Source organism: Camellia sinensis, chromosome 1 (genome assembly GCF_055761805.1).
Source record: "Camellia sinensis isolate YWXY chromosome 1, ASM5576180v1, whole genome shotgun sequence".
Lineage (NCBI taxonomy): Eukaryota > Viridiplantae > Streptophyta > Magnoliopsida > Ericales > Theaceae > Camellia > Camellia sinensis.
This window is the reverse complement of record NC_138961.1, coordinates 107,327,704-107,349,421: the sequence shown is the minus strand read 5'-3', so window position 1 is coordinate 107,349,421 and position 21,718 is coordinate 107,327,704. Positions and strand designations below refer to the sequence as shown.

General features: G+C 35.5%; 2 protein-coding genes across 2 annotated transcripts; one reads left to right on the top strand and one right to left on the bottom strand.

Moving 5' to 3' along the window:
* Positions 1 to 1,275: 1,275 nt before the first annotated feature.
* Positions 1,276 to 2,013, top strand: LOC114297878 (uncharacterized). Its single transcript, XM_082909551.1, has 2 exons — positions 1,276 to 1,623; positions 1,666 to 2,013. Exons 1-2 carry the CDS (start codon positions 1,276 to 1,278, stop codon positions 2,011 to 2,013), a joined length of 696 nt encoding a protein of 231 aa, XP_082765677.1.
* A 656-nt stretch (positions 2,014 to 2,669) lies between these two features.
* LOC145813674 (uncharacterized) lies at positions 2,670 to 11,093 on the bottom strand. Its single transcript, XM_082909479.1, has 6 exons — positions 10,980 to 11,093; positions 3,713 to 3,931; positions 3,491 to 3,619; positions 3,167 to 3,385; positions 2,948 to 3,069; positions 2,670 to 2,859 (listed from the first exon to the last, which is right to left on the bottom strand). Exons 1-6 carry the CDS (start codon positions 11,091 to 11,093, stop codon positions 2,670 to 2,672), a joined length of 993 nt encoding a protein of 330 aa, XP_082765605.1.
* Positions 11,094 to 21,718: the final 10,625 nt, after the last annotated feature.

The window sequence follows — 21,718 nt, the reverse complement described above, 5'->3', positions numbered from 1 at the left end:
TTGTCATGTTGTTGATGTTATTGTGGGGGATAAGAGAGTTATGGAGGTTGATGATGGTAATTCTTATAGGATTGATTCTGTAACTTGTGAGAGTTCTTTTGTGAATGATTGTGATGATGTTGGTGGTTTGTTGCGTAGTTTTTATCCAGAACCAGAGAGAGTTTTGTTGTCTGCTAGTTGGAAGGGGATTATACATAGTGTTGGTCAAGAATTTGAAGGTGGAGTGCCGGGGTTCCGCATTGCATTGGCTAAGTATGCAGTTGAGTGTGGTTTTGCAGTGAATTATTTGAAGAACGATGCAACAAGAGTAACCGCTGAATGTATGATGAAGTCGTCTACGGGTTGTAAATGGTTTGTGCATGGAAGGGTGTTGATGGATTCTGGTGTTTTTTTTATAATGAAGTTGGATAATGTGCATACTTGTGGGGTTGTTGCTCGTAGATCTTGTAGCAAAATGGTTGGTTCTAGACTTGTGTCTGATATTGTGCAAAATGATATTAGTGATAATCCGTTGACTCGTCCTATTGAAGTTAAAAAAAAGTTGAAGAAGCAATATGGTATAGATGTTTCTTATCGGGTTGCATGGTTAGGAGTTGATAAGGCAAGAGGAGGGTTGTTTGGTGATTTTGCAACTTCTTTTGACAAGCTTCGATGGTACCTTGAGATGGCTATGAGAACGAATCCGGGAAGTGTGTTTGAATTAGATGTGGATGAAAGTAGTGGGTGTTTTCGGAGGTTGTTTGTGGCATTTCATGGATGTTTGTATGGCTTTCAATTTTGTTGTCTGTTGTTGTTTGTTGATGGTACATTTTTGAAGGGGCGTTACAAGGGGCATTTGCTTGCAACAACATCAAAGGATGGTAATCAAGGTGTGTATTTATTTGCAGTTAGTATTGGTTTAGTTTTTCAGCGTGTTATTGTATTGTGAGTCTGCTAATTTTTGCAATTTCATGTGGTTTTGTTTGCAGGTTTGTTTCCTTTGGCTTTTGCGATTGTTGACGCTGAAAATCAAGATAATTGGATGTGGTTTTAAGTCAGTTGTTGAAGGCTGTTGGTTCAGGCCGGAGATTGACTTTTGTGTCGGACCGTCAACATGGATTGCTAGACGCTCTTTCAGTGGTTTTCCCCAATGCACATCATGCTTATTGCTTGAATCATTTGAAGAGAAATTTGATTGACAAATTGATGGGACTTCGTACTAACTATAAGCTGTGTTTGATGAAAATATTAGTTAAATGTGCTTATGCGCCAACAGTTGCTTCTTTCCAACATTATATGGAGAAATTGAGGCGTATTGCTGGGAATGGTAGAGTTGATAGTATGTTGGATGGTTTGCAAAATGATAAGTGGGCCAATGCATTTTTTAGAGGAAAACAATATGGTGAGATGTCATCTAATGCTGCCGAGTCTTACAATAATTGGATTGGTGGGGCCCGTGAGTTGCCTGTTACTTGTATGGTTGATATGATTAGGGTTCAAATCATGACTCAATTGTCGGATAGAAGAGCTGAATCTAGAAGATGGACTACGAAATTGTGTCCAGTTATGGAAAAGAAGTTGGTGGACTCTTTGGAGCTAGCTAAGTCTTGGGATGTGATTGTTGCTAGTGATACTGTGCTTGAGGTTCATTCTTCTATTTCTTTTTATGTTGATATTGGTAGACAGACTTGTTCTTGCCATGAATGGCAATTGAATGGTTTTCCTTGTTGTCATGCTGTGCATGCTTTGCGTAGTAGTGGTAGAGATGTGTATGGTTTCATTGATCCTTTTTTTCATGTAGATTGTTTTAGAGAGTCATACAAGGAATCTGTTTATCCAGTGCCTTCAAGTGAGAGATTTGACTTTGATGGTGCCAGTAGTTCGGTTATCAAACCTCCTATAACGAAGAAGCAGCCCGGGCGGAACAAGAAGAAGAGGATATCTTCTAGGGGTGAGAATGTGAAGCAAATCAAGTGTGGGAGGTGCTTGAAATATGGGAATCACAATAAGAAGACGTGCAAGGCTGCTATTTGAGGCCACAATCTATTCTTTTGGATTTGTATTTGAATTTGAGGAATTATGATAATAAAAAATGTGATACTTGGTATTATGGAAGTAATGAATAAAGTTGGTTGAATTGTTTTTTGTTTGTTGATGTGTTCTTTACTTATTGAAGTTGTTTTGTAACAGTCTGGTTTTGTTTTTTATTTTTATGGAATGCAGAGAAGGTTGTTGAAAATTTCTTATTGAAACAGTATAATATGGAAATGCAGTTCCTATTTCATAGCGAGAAAACTGTATAATTTTGCAGTTTTAAGAATTATTAGAAACAACCTAATGAAACCGCATAATTTTGTAGTTTTAAAAATTATTAGAAACAAGATGATGAAACTGCAAAATTTTGCAGTTTGAAGAATTATTAGAAACAACCTTTACTGTATGAAAATATATGCAACCACAAACAAGTAGACAAACAATCAGAAGAAGAACCACAATAATAATAACAAGAAGAAGAGCAATAACAACATCAATCATTTTCACCATAATCATAATAACCAGAAAAAGATCATTCCCAAAAGTATATAAAGTACTTGTCACATGTTAAAAAAGAAAAATAAAAAAAAATAAAAAAAGGTACAAAGATATGTTTCCTTGAATATTTGTATTGTCAAGAAGTTTGTTCATTGTTTCTATGGTTTGGTATGTTTTGTCAACATTTGGTAGTGCTCGAGTTTCCAGGATCGGTTCTCATCATTGAGGAATTGATTGATGATTTGTGCTCGAAATTTGACCCACTCAGTTGGACGAAGTTTTTTCTGCACAGGTTGCCAGTTGAGATATTGGTTGATAACATTGCAGACGGGGATTGCACAATCATTCCTGCAGTGTTTGAGATGAAGTTAATTAGTTAGGTGAAACTGTAAAATTTAGCATATTGGAAGATTAGTTTATGGATTTTGTATCTTACGAGTGTAGGGTTTGTTGTGGGCATTCCTCAATTGATGCAATTTCTGTCTCGCACTCTTGAGATGATAACATGTTTCCCTGTTTGCTGAGTAATGCTTTATTCCATCTCAGTTGATGTTGTTGCTACAAAATAGTTAGTGGGTGTTTTTGTTAGTTATAGTGATGAGTTGAGATGTTTGTAAAGGAATGGAACTAAGTATGAAATTTTATTTTAACTTACAATTTGCTTTGCAATTTCAAAGTGCTTGTTGTGGCAATCTTTTGCTGGTCTCAAAGAGTCATAGTGTCTCCATATTCCATCAGCATTGTCAAAGACCACAATTGTCCAATGGTTGTCGTGGTTGATTGGGAAATGGATATATCTGTTTTTCATTGCTTCTGGAAAATGGCTGTCCATCAGTTTTTCTCTCAGTGCTTGATCTTGGTTTTGTAGTGGAGTCTGTAAGTTATATATATGTTTGAAATATGTTATAAAACTATGTAGTAATACATGTTGAGAAAGTAGAAAATTTTACAGTTGTAAGGTATGTTAAATTTTGCTTACATTGATGAGTGTTGAGAAAACGTAAGATCTTCCTGCATATGGATTGCTTGCAAAGACTAGATCGTTTTTCTCAAATTCTTCAATGGTTGGTTGGAGTGCCAATTGCTTTTCTGAGAAGGCATCAATGACCTGAAACATGTTATATATGAGAATGTGTTAGGTTTGTGGAATAGGTTATTGAATATGTACAGAAACTGTAAAATTGTGCAGTTGGAGACCTACATTCCCATATAAGGGTTCCCTGTTGGTCAATCTGCATATATCTGAAAAGTATACGCAGTTTTCATCTTCGCTGCCAGACCAGACACAAGCACTTGATTGTGTGTTGTTGATGAGTTGAATTTGGTTTTGGTCTTTTTTGGATAGGCTATGCCAAACCTTGTTTGTTTTGCGGCTCTTGATTTTTGTTTGATTCTCTTGACCATGGATCTTTGTTGGGGACTGCCAGTTTTTTTAGTGGACATTTCCTTCAATTGATCTTCTTTTTTACGCAATTCAGCCATGAATTTTTGTTCCATTTCTTGCATTTGTGCTCTCATGGCTGATATGAGCTTGTCCTTGTCGTCCTCTTTGGTTGGTGTTTGTGGTTGGTCATGACCTATAAAAATGTTGGATTGTGTTTTGGTTAGTTTAATGAAATTTTGCAGTATGCTTTAGTATTAGACAATAGTTTACCTTGTGCATGAAATATGTCAGATTTCTCTTGCTATTCTTCTTGTTGGTTTGTCAGTTCTTGTTCATTGACTTCTTCTTGTTGGTTTGTTTGTTGTTCTTCTTGTTCTTGTGTTTGGTCTTCTTCTTCATCAAGGTCTTCTTGTTGATCACCTTTTGTTTGTTGTCTTTCTTCTGCTTTGTCATTGTCTTGGTGTTCATTAGGTTCTTCTTCTTTTTCTTGTTGTTGTTGTTGTTGTTGTTGTTGTTGTTGTTGTTGTTGTTCTTCTTCTTCTTCTTCTTCTTCTTCTTTAGTTTCTTCTTCATCAGTTTTTTCTTCATCAGTCACTTGATTTTTTTCATCATCACTCTTTTCTTCTTGTTCATCACTTTCTGGTTCTTCTTGTGGTTTTTGCTTTCTTTTTTTTTTTGTTGTTCTTCTTGTTCTGATTGTGATTCTGATTCTGAATGATGTTCTTCTTCGAGAAAGTCATCCTCATCACTATCTAGAAGTCTTCTTTTTTTTTTGGTTGCTTTTGTTTTCTTTTTTTGCTTATTGTCCTTTTTGTGATCTTGTTTCTTTGCTGAAGAGTCTGTTGATGTGCTTTGATTGATATGCAATAACTGTATTTCTTGTTCAGTTGGGGTTAAAACACTTTGGTTAACCTGCATTGGAACAATGTGGCATATATCAGTAATACTGTAAATTTGGTCAGTTTCATAAGATGAGTTGTACTGTGAGTAATGTGGGTTAAGTGTCGAAATATGTTTTTTGAAACTGAAAAATGTTACAGTTTCATAACATGAGTGATGTTAAAGAAGTGTGTGCTTTGAAATTGAAAATTTTCACAGTTTCATAATATGATTTGTACTACAATGAATATGAAAGGAGTGTTGAATAGATTTGTACTATGATAGTATAGAAGAGTTTGAATACCTTTTCAAAGTGAGCAAGGCTGATGTGTTTCCACTTGGAGTACATTTTGCCAAGGTTCCATTTCATAAACCTTGGGAAGCCTTCTTTGTTGGATAGTCGGAGGAGTTTACTGTGCTCACAGTACCAGTATTGTAAAAAAAAAAAAAGTTGAAATATGTTAGATAGTTAGAAATAGGTGGATGCCTGATATTTTTGTGGGAAGTAGTTGAGTAATGTGTTTACCAAGAGTAATATGACGCATCCAGTGACATGCCTTGGGTTGTTGTTTGCATTTGCCATTGAATTCATCAGTGTGTCTTTTATTGCCTCAACCCAATTGTACTTCTTGATGTTGTTGAGATTGTCAACATAGTTGAGGAAACTCCAACTGAGTGTATGGCCTGTTGTGGGCATGAGAAGTTTCAAGCACAAGTAAAGGGTGATTACCCTTGCAAGATCTTGACGATCATTGGTTGATTTTTCCTTTTTTTGTTTGTTGAAACATTTTGGTCAAAGACTTGCCATCCAATCTCTTGACTGATTTGCATCTTCGTTTGTAAAATGGAAGCTCAAAATCCTTTGGTCTTGCATAGGATTTGGTGGTGATGCTGTCTTCTCCACAGTCGATACCAAAAATGAGCTTGACATCACTGCTTCTGAGTTTCATTTCCTTTTTTCCAAGTACAAATGATCTTTTTCTTTTGTTGTAGAGTGTTGTCATTTCTGCTACAATGGAATTGTAGCATCTGCACCAAGAGGCCTTCAGTTGTGTTGAGGAGAGAGCATTTATAAGGGGCCAAAAAGGTGTTTTTTGCAGCTCTGTCTGTTGGGCTTTTGTAAATTTGACCCTCTTCAACAGTTTGATTACCGTTACGATGTTGGAACGATAATTAAATTGTTGGACTCTCTTTACAGGGACTGCTGCTTTTTTTTTCTTTTGATGCCTTGGTTTTTGTTTTGGGAGTTGATTGGCTTTCTTGGAGCTTTCTTTTTTTGGTTGGAGGAGCTTCTTGGTTTTTTGTTGGCTTTCTTTTGTTTGTTTTTGTTGTGGTTGGAGGTGTGGTTGGTGTTTGTTGGGTGGGTGGGGTCTGTGGTGTAGTTCTTGGGCTTTTTCTTGTAGGTGGTGTGGTTGTTTTGTGGGTTTTTTGGTGGGGTCTGTTGGGTTTGGTTGTTTTTGGGTGTGGTGGTTTGGTTTTTTGTGGATGGGGAGATGGTGGTGGCATTTTAGTAGATACAGGAGATGGACTTTCAAAAGGGGAGATGGTTAAATCCCTGATTGGATTTGTGGGCATATGGGTTTGTTTCTTCCAATATCTTCCAACAGCTATTTTTGAAAAAATGAAAGTGACAGCAGGGTATGAGTAATATAGTGACAAAACTGTATAATTTTGAAATTTTATATGCAGTTTAATATGAAGTTATATGTATTTTGTTGGTAACAGTTACGAAACTGTATAATTTGACAGTTTGATTTGCACTTTATAATAAGTTAGCTATTTGTTTTGAGTAGTGGTTAAACTGTGTAATTTTGCAGTTTCATTTGCAGTTTGAATAAATTTAGATATGTTACTTGTATAGTGATGAAATGAAACACTATGATATTGCAGTTTTTATAAGGAAACAGTATGAACAATAGGAACAGCCCATTGTATTTTGTAAAAAGCAACAATAACAACAAGAAGATTAAAAATTCAAAAATAAGAATAAGAGAAGCCAATATTGAACAATAAGAATAAGAATACGGAGTTGAATGTGTAAAAACAGGGATTTATGTGTAAAAACAGTGTTTAGAATGTTGAAAAACAGGGGACTATATATAAAAGAGGGTTTATACATTTGGAAGTATGTAAAATGTGTATATACGAAATATGAAAGAATGATGTACAAATGTGAATGAAAAATAATGAATAGGTGAAGAGAGATGCTACTTTTTTTCCCCATTTTTGTGAATCGGAAGTCAGGAACTATGAAATCTCTTTAGAGTGGTGACGGTTCTGCGTGTTGTTGAGAGTCGCTGATTGGAGAATATGAACGGCTTGGTGTTGTGTTGAAGATGAACGGTTTGGTTTTGTGGTTAGGGTAGGGTTTCAGAGGGAATGGAGTCGAACTGAGGAGAGATGGAGGATTGAGAATGCGATTTCGAGCGGCGGAGATGTAACAGTGTACTGATCAGACTGAGATGATTGTGGGTGATGAAGATGAACGGTTACGTTTTCTAGTTAGGGTTAGGGTTTCAGAGGGGATGGAGTTGAACGGAAGAGAGATGGAGGACTGAGGAGTCGATTTCGAGCGGCGGAGACGTGACAGTGTATTGATCGGATTGAGATGATGGGGACGTGGGAGATGGTTGCGCGCGTGTAAATTGGATGATATATTGTGGGTATTTTCGTCTTATTGTTAATTTGAGGACTTAATGGAGTATTAAATTTGTTTTGGGTCTAAATGGGGTATGATATGTTGGGCTTGGACCTTTGGGTCAGACGCCCCCCAAATCCAACACATGCACATGTGCATGCACAAGTTTAGGCCCAACCCAAACCAAGACTAAGACTAAGACTAAGCCTAAGTCCAAGTCTAAGCCCAAGCTTTAAGCTCCACTTTATGAGACCCACTTTATGAGACAATTTCTCATTCAATTCTTAATGGTTTCATCTCATTCATTTTGTATTATAACCTTCTCGCTTAAGATAATACAAAACTAACTCCAAGTCCAAGTCTAAGTCCAAGTCTAAACTAAAGCCCAAGCCTAAGCCCAAGCTTTAAGCTCCACTTTATGAGACCCACTTTATAAGACAATTTCTCATTCAATTCTTAATGATTTCGTCTCATTCTTTTTGTATTATAATCTTCTCACTTAAGATAATACAAACTCACTTAGATTCACTTCAAGTGACGGTTGAATCCCATTTTAATTTTGCATTAAAGTTGACGAAAAAATTCATTATTTTCCAACAACATACGCAATGCCCTCAAATTACTGCAGCTTTCATATGTAGAAAATTAAATTACTCCTTAGATATATATAAAAGGAAAATGTTTGAAACTTTAAAAAAATTGTCATAATTTAATCCGCCATGACGTGGTACAGTTCAACTCTCTTGTCATATCATTATTAATAAATTTTTGAATCTAAAATTCGAAGTGTCCAGTATTTCTCCATATACAATGCTAACAACCACCCAAATAGACGCTATATATGTGTAAATATATATATATATATATATATAAATTGTATAAAAATATATAAAAAGTGTATTGAGATTCTAACTATTTTTTCATTATCTCTGTGTTAACGAACGTTCATTGGGCTTTTCTTTTTAGTTTCAAATCACCCTAATCTATGAATCACTTTAGGTCATATTTTTTTATTTGGTTTGTGTAAAATTATTGGAGATATAATGCATTGCTTGTGTAGTCATCAAGCTTGATTAAAGTCATCAAGTTTGATCATGTATTTTAGATGTTTCTTTACTCATTACTAATGTTAATTTAGATATTTTTTTCATATTCTAACATGATATCATAATGGGGAAATTTCACATCAGTGTATAATTTTTAAAAATAATTATAAATTAATGATAAATTTTATTAATATTAATAATTAAAATTATAAAAAATTTAATACATATATAATAATTTTTTTCAAATTATCACTGAGAGATAATTTCTCTTACCATAATTGGATGATGGGTGATGCGTGATCTCTGTAGTCATGTACACATTAAAAAGAAGGAAAATGTTTGAGAGCCACAATTTTTGTGGCTCAAATGACTCAAAATTGTCAAAACGACGTCGTTTTGGCAATTTTGAAGTTGTTTTGTACTCAAAACGACGTCGTTTCAGCAATTTCGAGCCATTTGAGCCACAAAAATTGTGGCCCTCAATCATTGCTGTAAAAAGAATAGCTGTATCTCATTTATTTTTTTCATAGTTTTGTATCACCAAAATATGTGACAAGATATTATTAGTTTTTATTAATTTCTTAATAACTATTTTCAAACAAGAAAATCAATTATGATTATTCAGATAGGGAAAATTTATTAGGAAATCCTCACTTCTATCCCAATTAGTTTATAACATATTCTTGTATTCTAATAAGTACTATTACTTGGATATTTGATCTAACAAATCCTAATTATCATATTTAAAATATTTTTATAAACAATTGTACCTTTATAAATATTTTTTGAACCCTTAGCAATTTGATGATATTGACATTTATATTCGATAGTGTGAATATTCACATCGACAGTGTGAATGTTCACATCACAGAATATTCACATTGTCAATGTAAATATTAATGCGCACTTCATCCTATTATTATGGATATTTTGATAATTATGTCACTTATATGATTTATTATAATATAAAAAATAATTTAGTCTAAATAAAATATAAATAGGTATAGAGGAATTTCAAAGAAATGCCCTAGACAATAATACAAAATGTTAATAAAAAAAATAATAATATAAAACATTTTCTATTTTTAAAACATACAAAACTCTAATAAGCACGTGACAAGTCATATTCTTAGGTGTCATTTCTCCAACTCGATATGCCAAGCATTTCAACTAAAAAGAATCTTTTAAACAATTGTTTTGGCTTTTTTTTAAACAACTTTTTGGACTTGGGATTACCTATTAGTAAAATTCCATTTAAGCCCCTCAATTATTTTAATAACCACCAACCTTAAGTTGAAACCATATTATTTTTCTTCAACTACATGTGATCCACGTGAGAGGGAGAATTATGATACCTCTCATGCATTGGGTCCACACGAAAAAGAATCATATGCTACAAATCAATCACAAAATCAGGGCGGAGCTAGGATTGCAGAAGTGGGGAAGCCAAACGAAAATGAATAAGGTAGATTATGTTATATAGAAAATCTAATCAGGGTTTTAATAAAATTTTGAATTATTCAAATAAAAAAAATTAAAAATTACTTAAATTTTATTACTTATTTTATAATTTGTGTGTATATAAATTAATATTGTATAAATTTATAAAGATACTGAACAAATGAAGCATTACAATTTTTTAAAAATTGTTTGATTATTTCATTGTGTTAAAAAAAATTCAACCTGTCAACTAGCTTTTGACAATGGTCCAAATAAAAAATTATCGTTTCAAACTTAAATATATACTTTCTAAGTGGGTAAATTTTAAAAATAAAATTCAAAAAGTCCAAATTTAGAGTTAATATTTTATTAATCTAATTAAAATGGGTCTAGTTAACTCAAAGAAAATTTTTTAAAAAAAATTATATATTTCTTAATTATACCCATTTTATTGAGAATATACATTTCTTACACCTTTAACATGTACTCTTTGATTTATGAATTTAGATAGGGAAAGAAAAAAAGTAAACGAAACGTGAATGAAATAGAACTATATTTCACTTCTATTTCATACATATTTTTCTTTTTTCTTTTCAAATCTCTATTCAAATTCATGGATGAAACACAGTCTAAGTGATAGATTAACAAAATCCATTAAAAATTACTCCCTTCGTCCCAAAATAATGGTCCCTTTTGGGGAATCTAACTTTTTTTGATAGTACAATTATTGCATTTGAAAAAAGTTGATTTTTCAAAATTACCCTTTTGATAGTACATTTTTTGGGAATATCAATGTAATAATTGTACTTTTCATATTATTTATTAATTTAAAAGAAGAGCAAAATAGGAAATTTATATTATTTTTGTACTTGATTTTTGAAGAGGGACTAATATTTTGAGACAATAAAAAATGAAATAAGAGACTAATATTTTGGAACGGGGTGAGTACTAGTAAATATTGCTTCTTTGCCGTACTTTTTGGGCTCATATCTTCTATGGTAGAGATGTGTATTGTAAGGGTCAAAGAATTTTTGCAAGTGCCAAATATCAACAAACAGCTGCACATCACTATATCACATACACGTATACATAGAGTTTCTACAATTCTTGCAGGGGCCACAACCCCCCTGACACTGTCACTCAGCTCCTGCACAAAACAATCAATTATAAGATTTTCAAGTCCAGAAGTAGCCATTTGTGACACATGTAAGATGTTATGCAAAATTTGATATTCAAATTTGATGACCTTAACTTATTGTTTATGAATAAGGATTTGAAAATATGTGATTTTTTTTTTTATATGAAATTATTGCGGTGTAGAGAGGATTGGAATCACATCAATTATTAAAAATGAATAAAAACCCCGAACCACAATAAAATAATAAGCAAAATAAAATAAAATTCGAAAACCTTTCTAAAAAATCTAAAAGATTTGAGATATTGATTCTTAATTATATTTCAATTTAAAATAATAAATAGCAATTCCAATCATACAATCAAGATAAATTAACAACACAACGATTTAATGTGGAAAAAATCACAATTGGAGAGCCACCAATTATGATAAAAAAACCATGGCCAAAGCCACAAAATAATCCACTAAGAAGACAAAAACATGAATTACACAATAGTACTCTCAATCACCTTGCGAATCCACACCTAAATTGAACCAACCCAATATGCCTCTTCCACCATTGTCATCACTTTGAAATTTTCTTGCCCAACATTGAATCCACAATGCTGATGTCGACTCCACGACAATTAGTCACTCCGGAATCCACCAAAACTTCAGGCCCAAGTTCTCCAGAATCTACCAAAGAACACCTCTCTCTTTTGTGTACGCAATAGAAAAAACAACACCTTGATGAATTCAATATGAAAAACCAACATGATTCGTGATTTGAAGTAGATTTAATTGCATCAATCCCTAAATAAACAAGACTAACAATCTAAATCATCTAGTACGTACGAAAGTGATTTAGATTATTATTTCACAATTAATATATCAACACAAACGATTTTTACATGGAACAAACTACAGTTGGAGTACCAACAATTGTGATTAAAAAACCATAGCCAAAAAGCCACTAATCAATCCACTATGAAGAATGAAAATACACAAGATTATCAAACAATTTACCCAACACTCTGTAAAATTGTCTTCACCAATTTGTGCCTCTTTCACCAAAGATTTCGTCTCAGAATTGATTATTTTGATGTTGAATCCACTACACCCACGTTGAATCCACGACAACGAGCTGCTTCGAACTCCTTCAAAGCCTTCACACTAGAATCTTCATAATCCACCGATCAAAAACTATTTGATTTGAATGATCAAACAACCCTTTGATGTAAACAACTCAAATCATGAGATAAACTCACAAAGACATCAAAGGAAATAAGTAAAGAACCTCTAGAGAAAAACCCTAACCCTTAAGAATAAGATTTAGAAACTGCAACCCTAAATTCTGTCTTTGATGTTGCTTTATACTGAACTGGGTCGCAGAGACCTGTAGACATTGTGTAAATGGCTAACTGAACAGGGGTAACCACTCGTAAGACTTAGGCGCTTGATTCCAAACACTCGATGATGAAGGTTACATTGTGTAAATGGTTTGAATTCTCAACAAAGAAATCCGATTTCAAGCTTTAAACAATCCCAACTTGTTATATCCACTGTATTTCTACTCTAGAAACTCAATTTTGAACATTGTACCAACCTGCATTGAACCCGAAAGTATAGAACAGTGAAAATACACAGAGGCCTGGCCGTGCCTCAGTGATGGCTGACTGTAGGTATCAATGCCGGGCCGAGCCTCTTGACTTTTCAAAGCAGATTATGTAAATATCTGCCAACTATCTATTTCTGCAGATATTTTGATCTGCAGCTCATTCTTATAAATACGAAGCTGCTGGATTGCATTGAAGAGGTTGAAGGGGTGGTGAGGTTGGAAGGTTGATATATATATCAAGGTTTAGAGATATCAAATTATAGAAGCATAATCCTTCTTTTGTAAGTCATCTTCCTACTTTCATAATCTTATATCATCCATCCATACCACATCAACATAGAGCTTGGACTTGGAACTTGATTGAGATTTGCAAACCATAACTCAAACTTGAGAGTGTTAGAATCAAGTGTGTTAACTAAGAGTTTACCTCTCTTTCAAAGGTATAATTTTGCAATTTCTTCTTTCATCTTCTTATACTCTTTTCCTCTATTTTTCTTGCCTTTATATACTGATTTCAGAGTTGAATTGAGGCCCAAAAACATGATTTGAGGTCTTGAAATTGGAGGGGTTAGCGACCCCTCTTTAGGCTTTGTTCCATAGCTTTTTCTCTACTATTTTTACTTACTTTCTCTTGCTTTTAGCTACTGTTTTTCACCCATTAGGAGCTATTTTAGGGCTATTTTAATTTATTTAAATAGCCTATGCTTTGATTAGTTTGCTTGTATAGTTTGTTTCATGCTGTTCTAGGTTTTCTTCAATTCGTTTAATAATCTCATTTTAATAATCAAGTTAATAATCAAGTTGCCACTCCTTTATTTCATTTGAGAGTTGTTTCAAATGGTTGATGTTATTCAACACATGAAGTAGAGTTTTGCACTTAATGGCTTAATCTCTATAGAGATTCATTGTCAACGGTGTAATCTTTCTTTCATGTTGAGAATTACTTCCCGTTTGACGCTTCTCTCCTTTTAGAGGACTTAATCATCATTTCGGACAAATGGACTAAAGAATGGAAATGACTAAAAAAATAATTGGTTTAAAATTGGATTAACGCACATAAAGAAAATGACTTAATCTGGTTAAGCTTGGCTGGATGTTATGCCAAGTTAATCAAGACAAGAATGATCATACACTAATTCATGGCATTTTGATGATTCTTGAAGTGTCTCTACCACCCTCTTAGAGTTCACTTCATGACAAGAGGGAAGGTGGTCATGTTCATTTCATTTATCGATTCTTGTCCAAATTGTATCCGAAATCATTAAGCAATCAATTTGTCCATTGATGGATTTGGAAACAACTCTACTCTTCTCTCAAGGCTTTCCCATGACAGAGAAGTGTGAGATGGACAAACAGAGTCCAGAACACTCTGTTTGCACTGTTTTCACTTTAGAGCACCAAATGGAGTTACATGAAACAGAGCCATGGCCGGCTTTCCTTAGGCCCAGCCGGGTGTCAGTAAGGGCCGGCTAGGCATCAATGAATGGCAAGGTGGTGTGTTGTGCAGAAATAGAAGGCAATGGCTGAAGGTGAAATAGAATAATTTGGGCAAACAGAGCAGCTTCTAGATGCTGCGCATGCGAGCATTGTGCATCTTCAGATTTGTAGATTATTATTTAGTTACTTATTAATTCATTTGGTTTTGTAATCATTAGTTTAATTTGGACTATCGGACATTGATTCAGACCCTCCTGCATATGGATAAATGTTGTAATAATGTGTATGTCTTCCAACCCCACGTCTTTCTCCATTTTATTTACTAGTTTATGATGGTTAGTTTAGGGCATCACGTTTCGTTTAGCATACTTCATGTTTGCATCCACTTGTATTGCATGCATCGAGGCTCGGTTCATCATCCTAACTCGCATTGTTATTGTTTATACTTCTTTGAATACGTGTTTAGACCGCATACTATCAAATTAATCCATATGCCATATTAGTAACCGAGCCTAGTAATTGCATATCGCATGTGTTGCATTAGTCATGTTGCATAGGAATCATGCATTTTTCTAACTAGTTTCTCTTTTTGGCTTGGAGTACGAGGTAAGCTTTATTTGTTTTACCACGTTGCATGAGTGTGATTATTTCCATGTCTAGCATGCTTGCCATGAGGCTAAATGCTTAATTGATAAACTGCTTGAATGCCTATGGATGAAGGCTATTTGCTTGAATTGGAATGATTTGAATAATGTTCATATGCGATCACTTTTTCAAGTGGTACATTTTCAAAACAAACATAAATAAAGTATTTCAATGTTTGCAAAATTAGTCTATACTTGTATGCATCACATAGTAAAGTTAACCTAATAATTGGAACAAGAGCATATAATGTAAATAAAAATCACATCATGATTAGTAGAGGCCGATCTTTGATCGGGCGAGTAAGGTATTCAGTTCATGGCCTTCCCCTCTCATACCTAAGTTCCTGAGCCGAGACACTTTGGTGATGATGGACTAATGGCCTTTGGCACGAGTCACGGGTTTTCTAAATTTTTCAAAACAAAATATTGAGGTGGCGACTCTGTAAATCTGGAAAAGTAGTCCATTTTTGGCATTTGATTCAAAACATCGATTTTTCAAAAGAATTATCGGATTTGGACTCTTTTGCGTTTCTCATTGTTTTACATTGCACTTGTGAAATCAAATTCAGAACCACGAGAGTCTGACACTGTAGAACAGATTCGCCTTCCGAAAGGAGTGCGAAAAAGTAGAGCTACAAGACAGCTCAAGCCAAGGAATGATCACTCGAGCGGTGTGCCTCATACACATGAAATCCATAAGTGCCTTTGCTAGAGTTACCAAAATGTTCGCTTGAGCAACCATTGAACTCTCCCAGTACTTTTGCAGACAAATCAAACTTTTGAGAATAGAGACTCTTCGCTCAAGCAACCAATCCTTCGCTCAAGCGGTCCATGAAGAAACATACCACTAATTACAACTGAGAAAAGTGTTTGCTCACGGAATTGACAACACAAGGGACCTAACAATCTCCTCCTTTGTCAATTCCTGGACAAAACAAGTGTAACAATTGAATCCTAATAAACTCATGCCCTAGACACAAAACAAACCAGACAAACTAAAAAAACCAAAGCCATTCTAAAACATCACCTTCTAACCACCATGAATAAACCACCTGCAAAGAAAACAACATCGCACAAACACTAGAGATAGATAAACAACTTATTAGCATGATTAGCAGTGATCAATAAATCACGTTAACCATCCAAAATCCAAAACCAATATAATCCCAGCCAAAGAAACATAATAATCCCAACCAATACTCCTTTTTTTTGTCCAGGAGAGACAAGGATACATGCATTGAGCCAAAACAGGATTACCAACATACTATCAAAATAAGAAGGAAAAAAAATGCCCATCAAGAAAAAAATTAGAAAATTGTCCAAAGTAAATAAACACCATAACAACCATCATGGATATGGCGGTGGCGGTGGCGAAGGGTACTACTACATCTGAAGAATGAAAAGAATCCAGGCAAGCTGGAGAGAGGACTGGTCCACGGCATGCTCAATCCTCCTAGGGGAAGCCTTCAAAGCGGTGAGACGTGTCAGTGGATGTCTCGAAATTAGTGATACAAGCATCGTACACATCCATCCGACCATCTAACCGATCAAAACGTGTGCTCATTGCCTGCTCCATCTAGAGGAGCTGTCCCCAAATAGGCCAAGCACAAGCAGGTCGCTCCCCCTCACCAGCTGCTGTAGCATCAAACTCTGCATTCTTATTTATTTGATGATCGACTGCACCTGATACACCGACCCTGAACGACTCTCCCTTAATATGGGCTTGACTTTAGGAAATAGTCTTTTTGGTGACAGGTTTGATAAGACAAGAAAATTCATCATCAGCAGAGGATGGGACACCAAGAGGGGTAAGAAGCCAGTTTAGAAGACACCCTATAGAGAAGACCCAAGGACTTCTGACCCTTAAACACAAAGATCATTTTGGAAGCCATCATCTCAGGGAGTTTAATGGGAAGACAGCTGTCATGACCCGAACCCGCCCCTATGGGTTAAGGACATAACCGGCCAGTAATCCTGAGATTACCTACGGCCTCAAACCAAAACAGACATAACTCATCAGAGTAAAGGGGCCAAACGGAAGCAAAGATTTAAAACTTTGTCCATAGAGCCGTGTTTATATGCACATCAAACAAACTATACACATATATGTTAATAACCCATGACAAAATACAGCACCATAAAATCCTTTACAGGCAGGATCATCCAAACTGAGTCAACCCATATCAAAACTATATACAGATATCCATAAAGTCCTAGCCAACAAGACAAAATATAAATACATAGCAAAATGGCAAGGATGGGTCTCGTGCGTGAGACACAAGGCTGACTCTCCAAAACTCATGTCGTTCCTGCCAGACTTCACTGGGGCTGGGTTTGGACTTCTCTTGGCTCACCTACAAACACATGAATGAGCGTGAGCAACAGCCCAGTGAATAATATCAAATACAGAAATTACATAACAATGTAGAACAACATGTTCCAAATGGCCTTGGGCCCAATTCACATTTCAACTTAACATATATATATAGCTATACAAAATTTAGATCAAGTGACTGTAGTTCCAACATACTGGCCTTTGGCCCATTTAGGTTTCCATTCTTGTCAAAACGGCCTTCGGCCCACTCATTTATGTCAAAACGGCCTTCGGCCGATTCATTTCTGTCAAAATGGCCTTTGGCCCATTCATTCCTGTCAAAATGGCCTTTGGCCCATTCATTTACGTCAAAACGGTCTTTGGCCCATACATTCGTGTCAAAACGGCCTTCGGCCTGCTCATTTATGTCAGAACGACCTTTGGTCCATTCATATAGGTCAAAACGACCTTCGGTCCGTTCATTTATATCAAAACGACCTTCGGTCCATTCATTTACATTAAAACGACCTTCGGTCCATTCATTCATTCATGTCAGGCTTTTGTCCACAATCCCAATTAACAATTCATAAAGTTTATAAGGGAATAAACAATTGGACATTGACAAGCTTTCAAATATTGATATTACTCACTATGATCGGCTTGTGGATTTACCTGGAGCTTGACCCTACACATTTCGTGAACACAAAAAGGTCACTAACAATTCAATCCGTTCCTTAATTCACATATTCCTCTTTAGGCTTTGTTCTTATCTCATTAACTCATTTACAATGCTTAACATATGCCTGAGAGTGCTTACAAGTGAAAGAGAACGGAAAACGAATCACATAATTCATGAACAAAATTTCAGAAAACAGGGTCCCTGCTCGAGCGTGGACTTACCCGCTCGAGCGGACCCTTGGGGCCTGCAAAAGTATTGGATATGGGAAATTTACGCTCGAGCGTTCAATCTGACGCTCGAGCATAAGGCCTCTTTACATGGCTCCCCGCTCGAGCATGAAATTGCCCGCTTGAGCGTAAGTCATGTCTGCAAAAAGTTCTGGATGTGTCATTTTTACGCTCGAGTGTGACCTCGGACGCTCGAGCGGAAGTTCATCCTACATAGCTCCCTGCTTGAGCGTGGACTTACCCGCTTGAGCGGACATCAAGGTCTGCAGAAAAATATTGGGAGCACGTATTTCCCGCTCGAGCGGCTATTACCCCGCTCGAGCGGACTTCAAAATTTTGGAAAACCCAGAATGTGTTCTTGAGCTCCAATCCGGTTTTCAGGCCACAATACTTGCTCGCAATGGCTCAAATCTCAGTATAATCATATCAACATGGTACTAATGCAAGATTATAACATTATAGAGCTCAATTTCTTGATTTATCTACATTCACGTCCCAAAATATGTCAAACTCAACACCAACATAACAAACTCATGCATTCAAGCTCATATCTTCTCAAATTGTACATGCATGTGATGAATTAGCCACACTTTCAACTTAGGTAACACAAATGGTGATCAAGACATGAGTTTCCTTTAACATTTCACATGGATTATACACATTTGTGCTCAAACATGCAATATCAAGGTGATTTCCTACATGCATGCACATATTAAGCTTCAATTCAACAAATACAACCCAATTTCATTTTAACCTTACTCTTGATCACCAAATTAGCTTGAACACACAAAATAACAAACTATACTCCAAGAATTACTCACCTAGAAGCTTTGATCTCCTAAGCTCTAGTCAATTCTTGAGCTAAATCTCCAAGATTCCCAAGCTTTAGGCCAAATTTGCACAATTCTCTCCTCTCTCAGTCTAACAGCCGGCCTTGCCTCTCTCTAGAGAGTTGATCAGCCCAAATGAAGTTAAAGGAAGGGAATTGAGTGTAACATGCCTTTACATAAATCCCCACTCACAAGATAATAATAATAATAAAGCAATTTGGCATTATTCATCAATTTAATCGATTTAATCTAACTCGAATCAATTTCTAATTAAATTTCACCGTAGGCTCTAAAAATTATGCCAATCACGATGGCGTAATCAATTTCGGGTTCTGTGGCCGATAAGGCCCTCAATTTAATTTCCAAAGCTGATTATTCAAATAGATATTCCTACGGTGAACAGATAAAACTTCAAAATCACATATATTCACATAATGGCACATAAAATCATGGTAAACACATAATCATACTCAATTTAAGGACCAATTAGCATACTACGGAACAAGGGTATCACAATAGCGATCATTGTAGTAAAGAATATAACCATGATATTATGAGATGTTTGAGCTATGTGTGGTGACATGGATGTTGGCATGAACAATGATGTTAAGAAGGTGAAAATGGAAAAGAAGCTCATTTTGCCTAATGAGAGTCTCGACGATCCAAGTCTAAGGAGTGCCACACAATTCAGTGGCAACCATGTCAAAATTGGTATTGCGAGTTGCAAGAAAAGGAAAGTGACAATGTTGGACTTCAGGAATGCCAAGAAAAAAGTGAATAATCGCCTGATCAATGAAAACTTCCTTAGAACTAACCTAAGATTTGAAAGAAGGAACAATATAATTGATTGAGTGGATGTTACAATAAAATTCCTGGACCCAACTGAGATTCTGTTGGCTGGAGAAGAGAAGAACACGGTCACTACCCAAGGAATAAAAGACAGAACAAATAGGGATGGACTAAAAAATAGAGGGTTGGACATGACGTTCTAGGTGGGAAATCCTAGACACGTAGAAATCTTTATACATGTTGGATTTTTCTTTCGAAGAAATTTTTTACGTGTTTTAAGTGGGATGAGAAAAACTGAATTAAACTAAGCATGATAATAATATGGAAAATAACTCCCAATATGGCTTAGTCACACAATTTAATCAAAGAAAAGTGGAAAACCCTAGAAATAAAACACAAAAGAAACAAAATAGCAACCCTAGATGGCAGACTAAATGCAGAAATTTAAAACTAGAAAGAAAGAAAACAACAAGCTCAAGATGCACAAAATACATGAGAAACCCTATGCAAGGAACACACACTAGTTATGGGGAGAGAAGATAAGAGAGGGGGAAAAATACTTAAAGGAAAGCAAACAAAAATTACCTAAGTGTGATGGAGATCACTTTTAGAAACACACGAACACTCGAAACCGAGAAAATCACGGTCGCATAAGGTAAGATAGGTGAAATCGTCCTAGGAGAGAGAGAGAGAGAGAGAGAGAGAGAGAGAGAGAGAGAGAGCGCAATGGGTTTGGGGTAAAAAATGACCAGAAAGAACGGATTTAGGAATATAAACAAGCGGAGACTGCTCAAGTGACCAATTGTTCGCTTGAGTGAAGACAATAACACGGGCTGTCTCTCAAGCCAATATTCCTTCACTCAAGCTTACAGCACATGGATGCAAGACTCCAAAGACAACATGAGAGCTCACATAGTTAGTGTGTATGTGCAATCCTTGAGTGTCCCTAATTGCTAGTGTTAATTCTAGTAGTGATCGGATGGCTAGACCTCCAAGAAGAGAATCTAAACACTACTGAGGAAAGTCAAACCACTAGGAATCAAGGAATTTTTGTTAAGTAAAAGAGGAGGCTCCCCCTCAATCATTGAATCATTTTTATTGATTTTTCTTGCTTGTTTTTCTTTTGGGCACTCACTACTGATTTTCATGCTCAAGAGTATGGAAACCAAATGTCACGACCCCATCCCGCCCCAAATAGGATAGTGGTAATGACCGGCCAGTAGCATTCAACTACCGAAGGCCGGACAAAACAAGACAAGACTGGGCTATAACTTTGAGTCTTAAGCAACGGAATAACTTGTTCATTATACTAATTGATATCCACTTAGAGCAAGTGCATAAGTAGGATGAGAATAAAACAAGGATATATTTTATTTATTTACTTTGTTATTTACATGCCTACATAGTAAAAAAGAAAGATACAACCATAAAAGTCACTCTTACAAAGACCAAACCACAAAGGTAAAACTCTAGTCCCAAAACTACAACTTCATCAAAAGAAAAAAATAAGGAAAAAGGTTCTAGTGCAACTCCTCCTAGTGTCTTTGATCTTCATGTTCACCTAAATACATATAAGGGAGAGGGGTGAGCTATTGCCCAGTAAATAGTAATACAGTAAAACGGTAAATGAATGAACATTGAAAGTTTTGAAACATCCTTTCAAAATAACATAATTACTCGTACAAGACAGAGCATAGCTAAACTTGCAGACAAGTACATAGTGATGAGCATTCAATGAGAACAGGGGTTTAACCAGCCTGGGTACTAGCTAAACAAAACAGGGTGAGCTCGGCCATCTTACATGATTAGATATACCCCCAATTGTGGGTCAGGGTCCAAGAATGCCATCTAGGTAGATGATAGAAAAGTATAGAATGTTCATTCAATGTAAAACACGATAAACTTGCAAACATAATTAAGTTTGGTATTGAAAACATAATTTGTCAACATAGCGTTACTAAATTACTACTCACAATGAGCTCCATGAACAAGGGTGTAACCTCCCCAAGCTTGACCTATACAAAACAAGAACAAGACATTGAAACATCTAAACAATCCTTAACTTCCTACATTAACTTATCATGCCATTAGTCTTTAATCCTCTTTTCTATTTAACTATGTCTCAAGTGGGTTTCTAATTATATTATCATTGTGTTTAGATGTCAAAA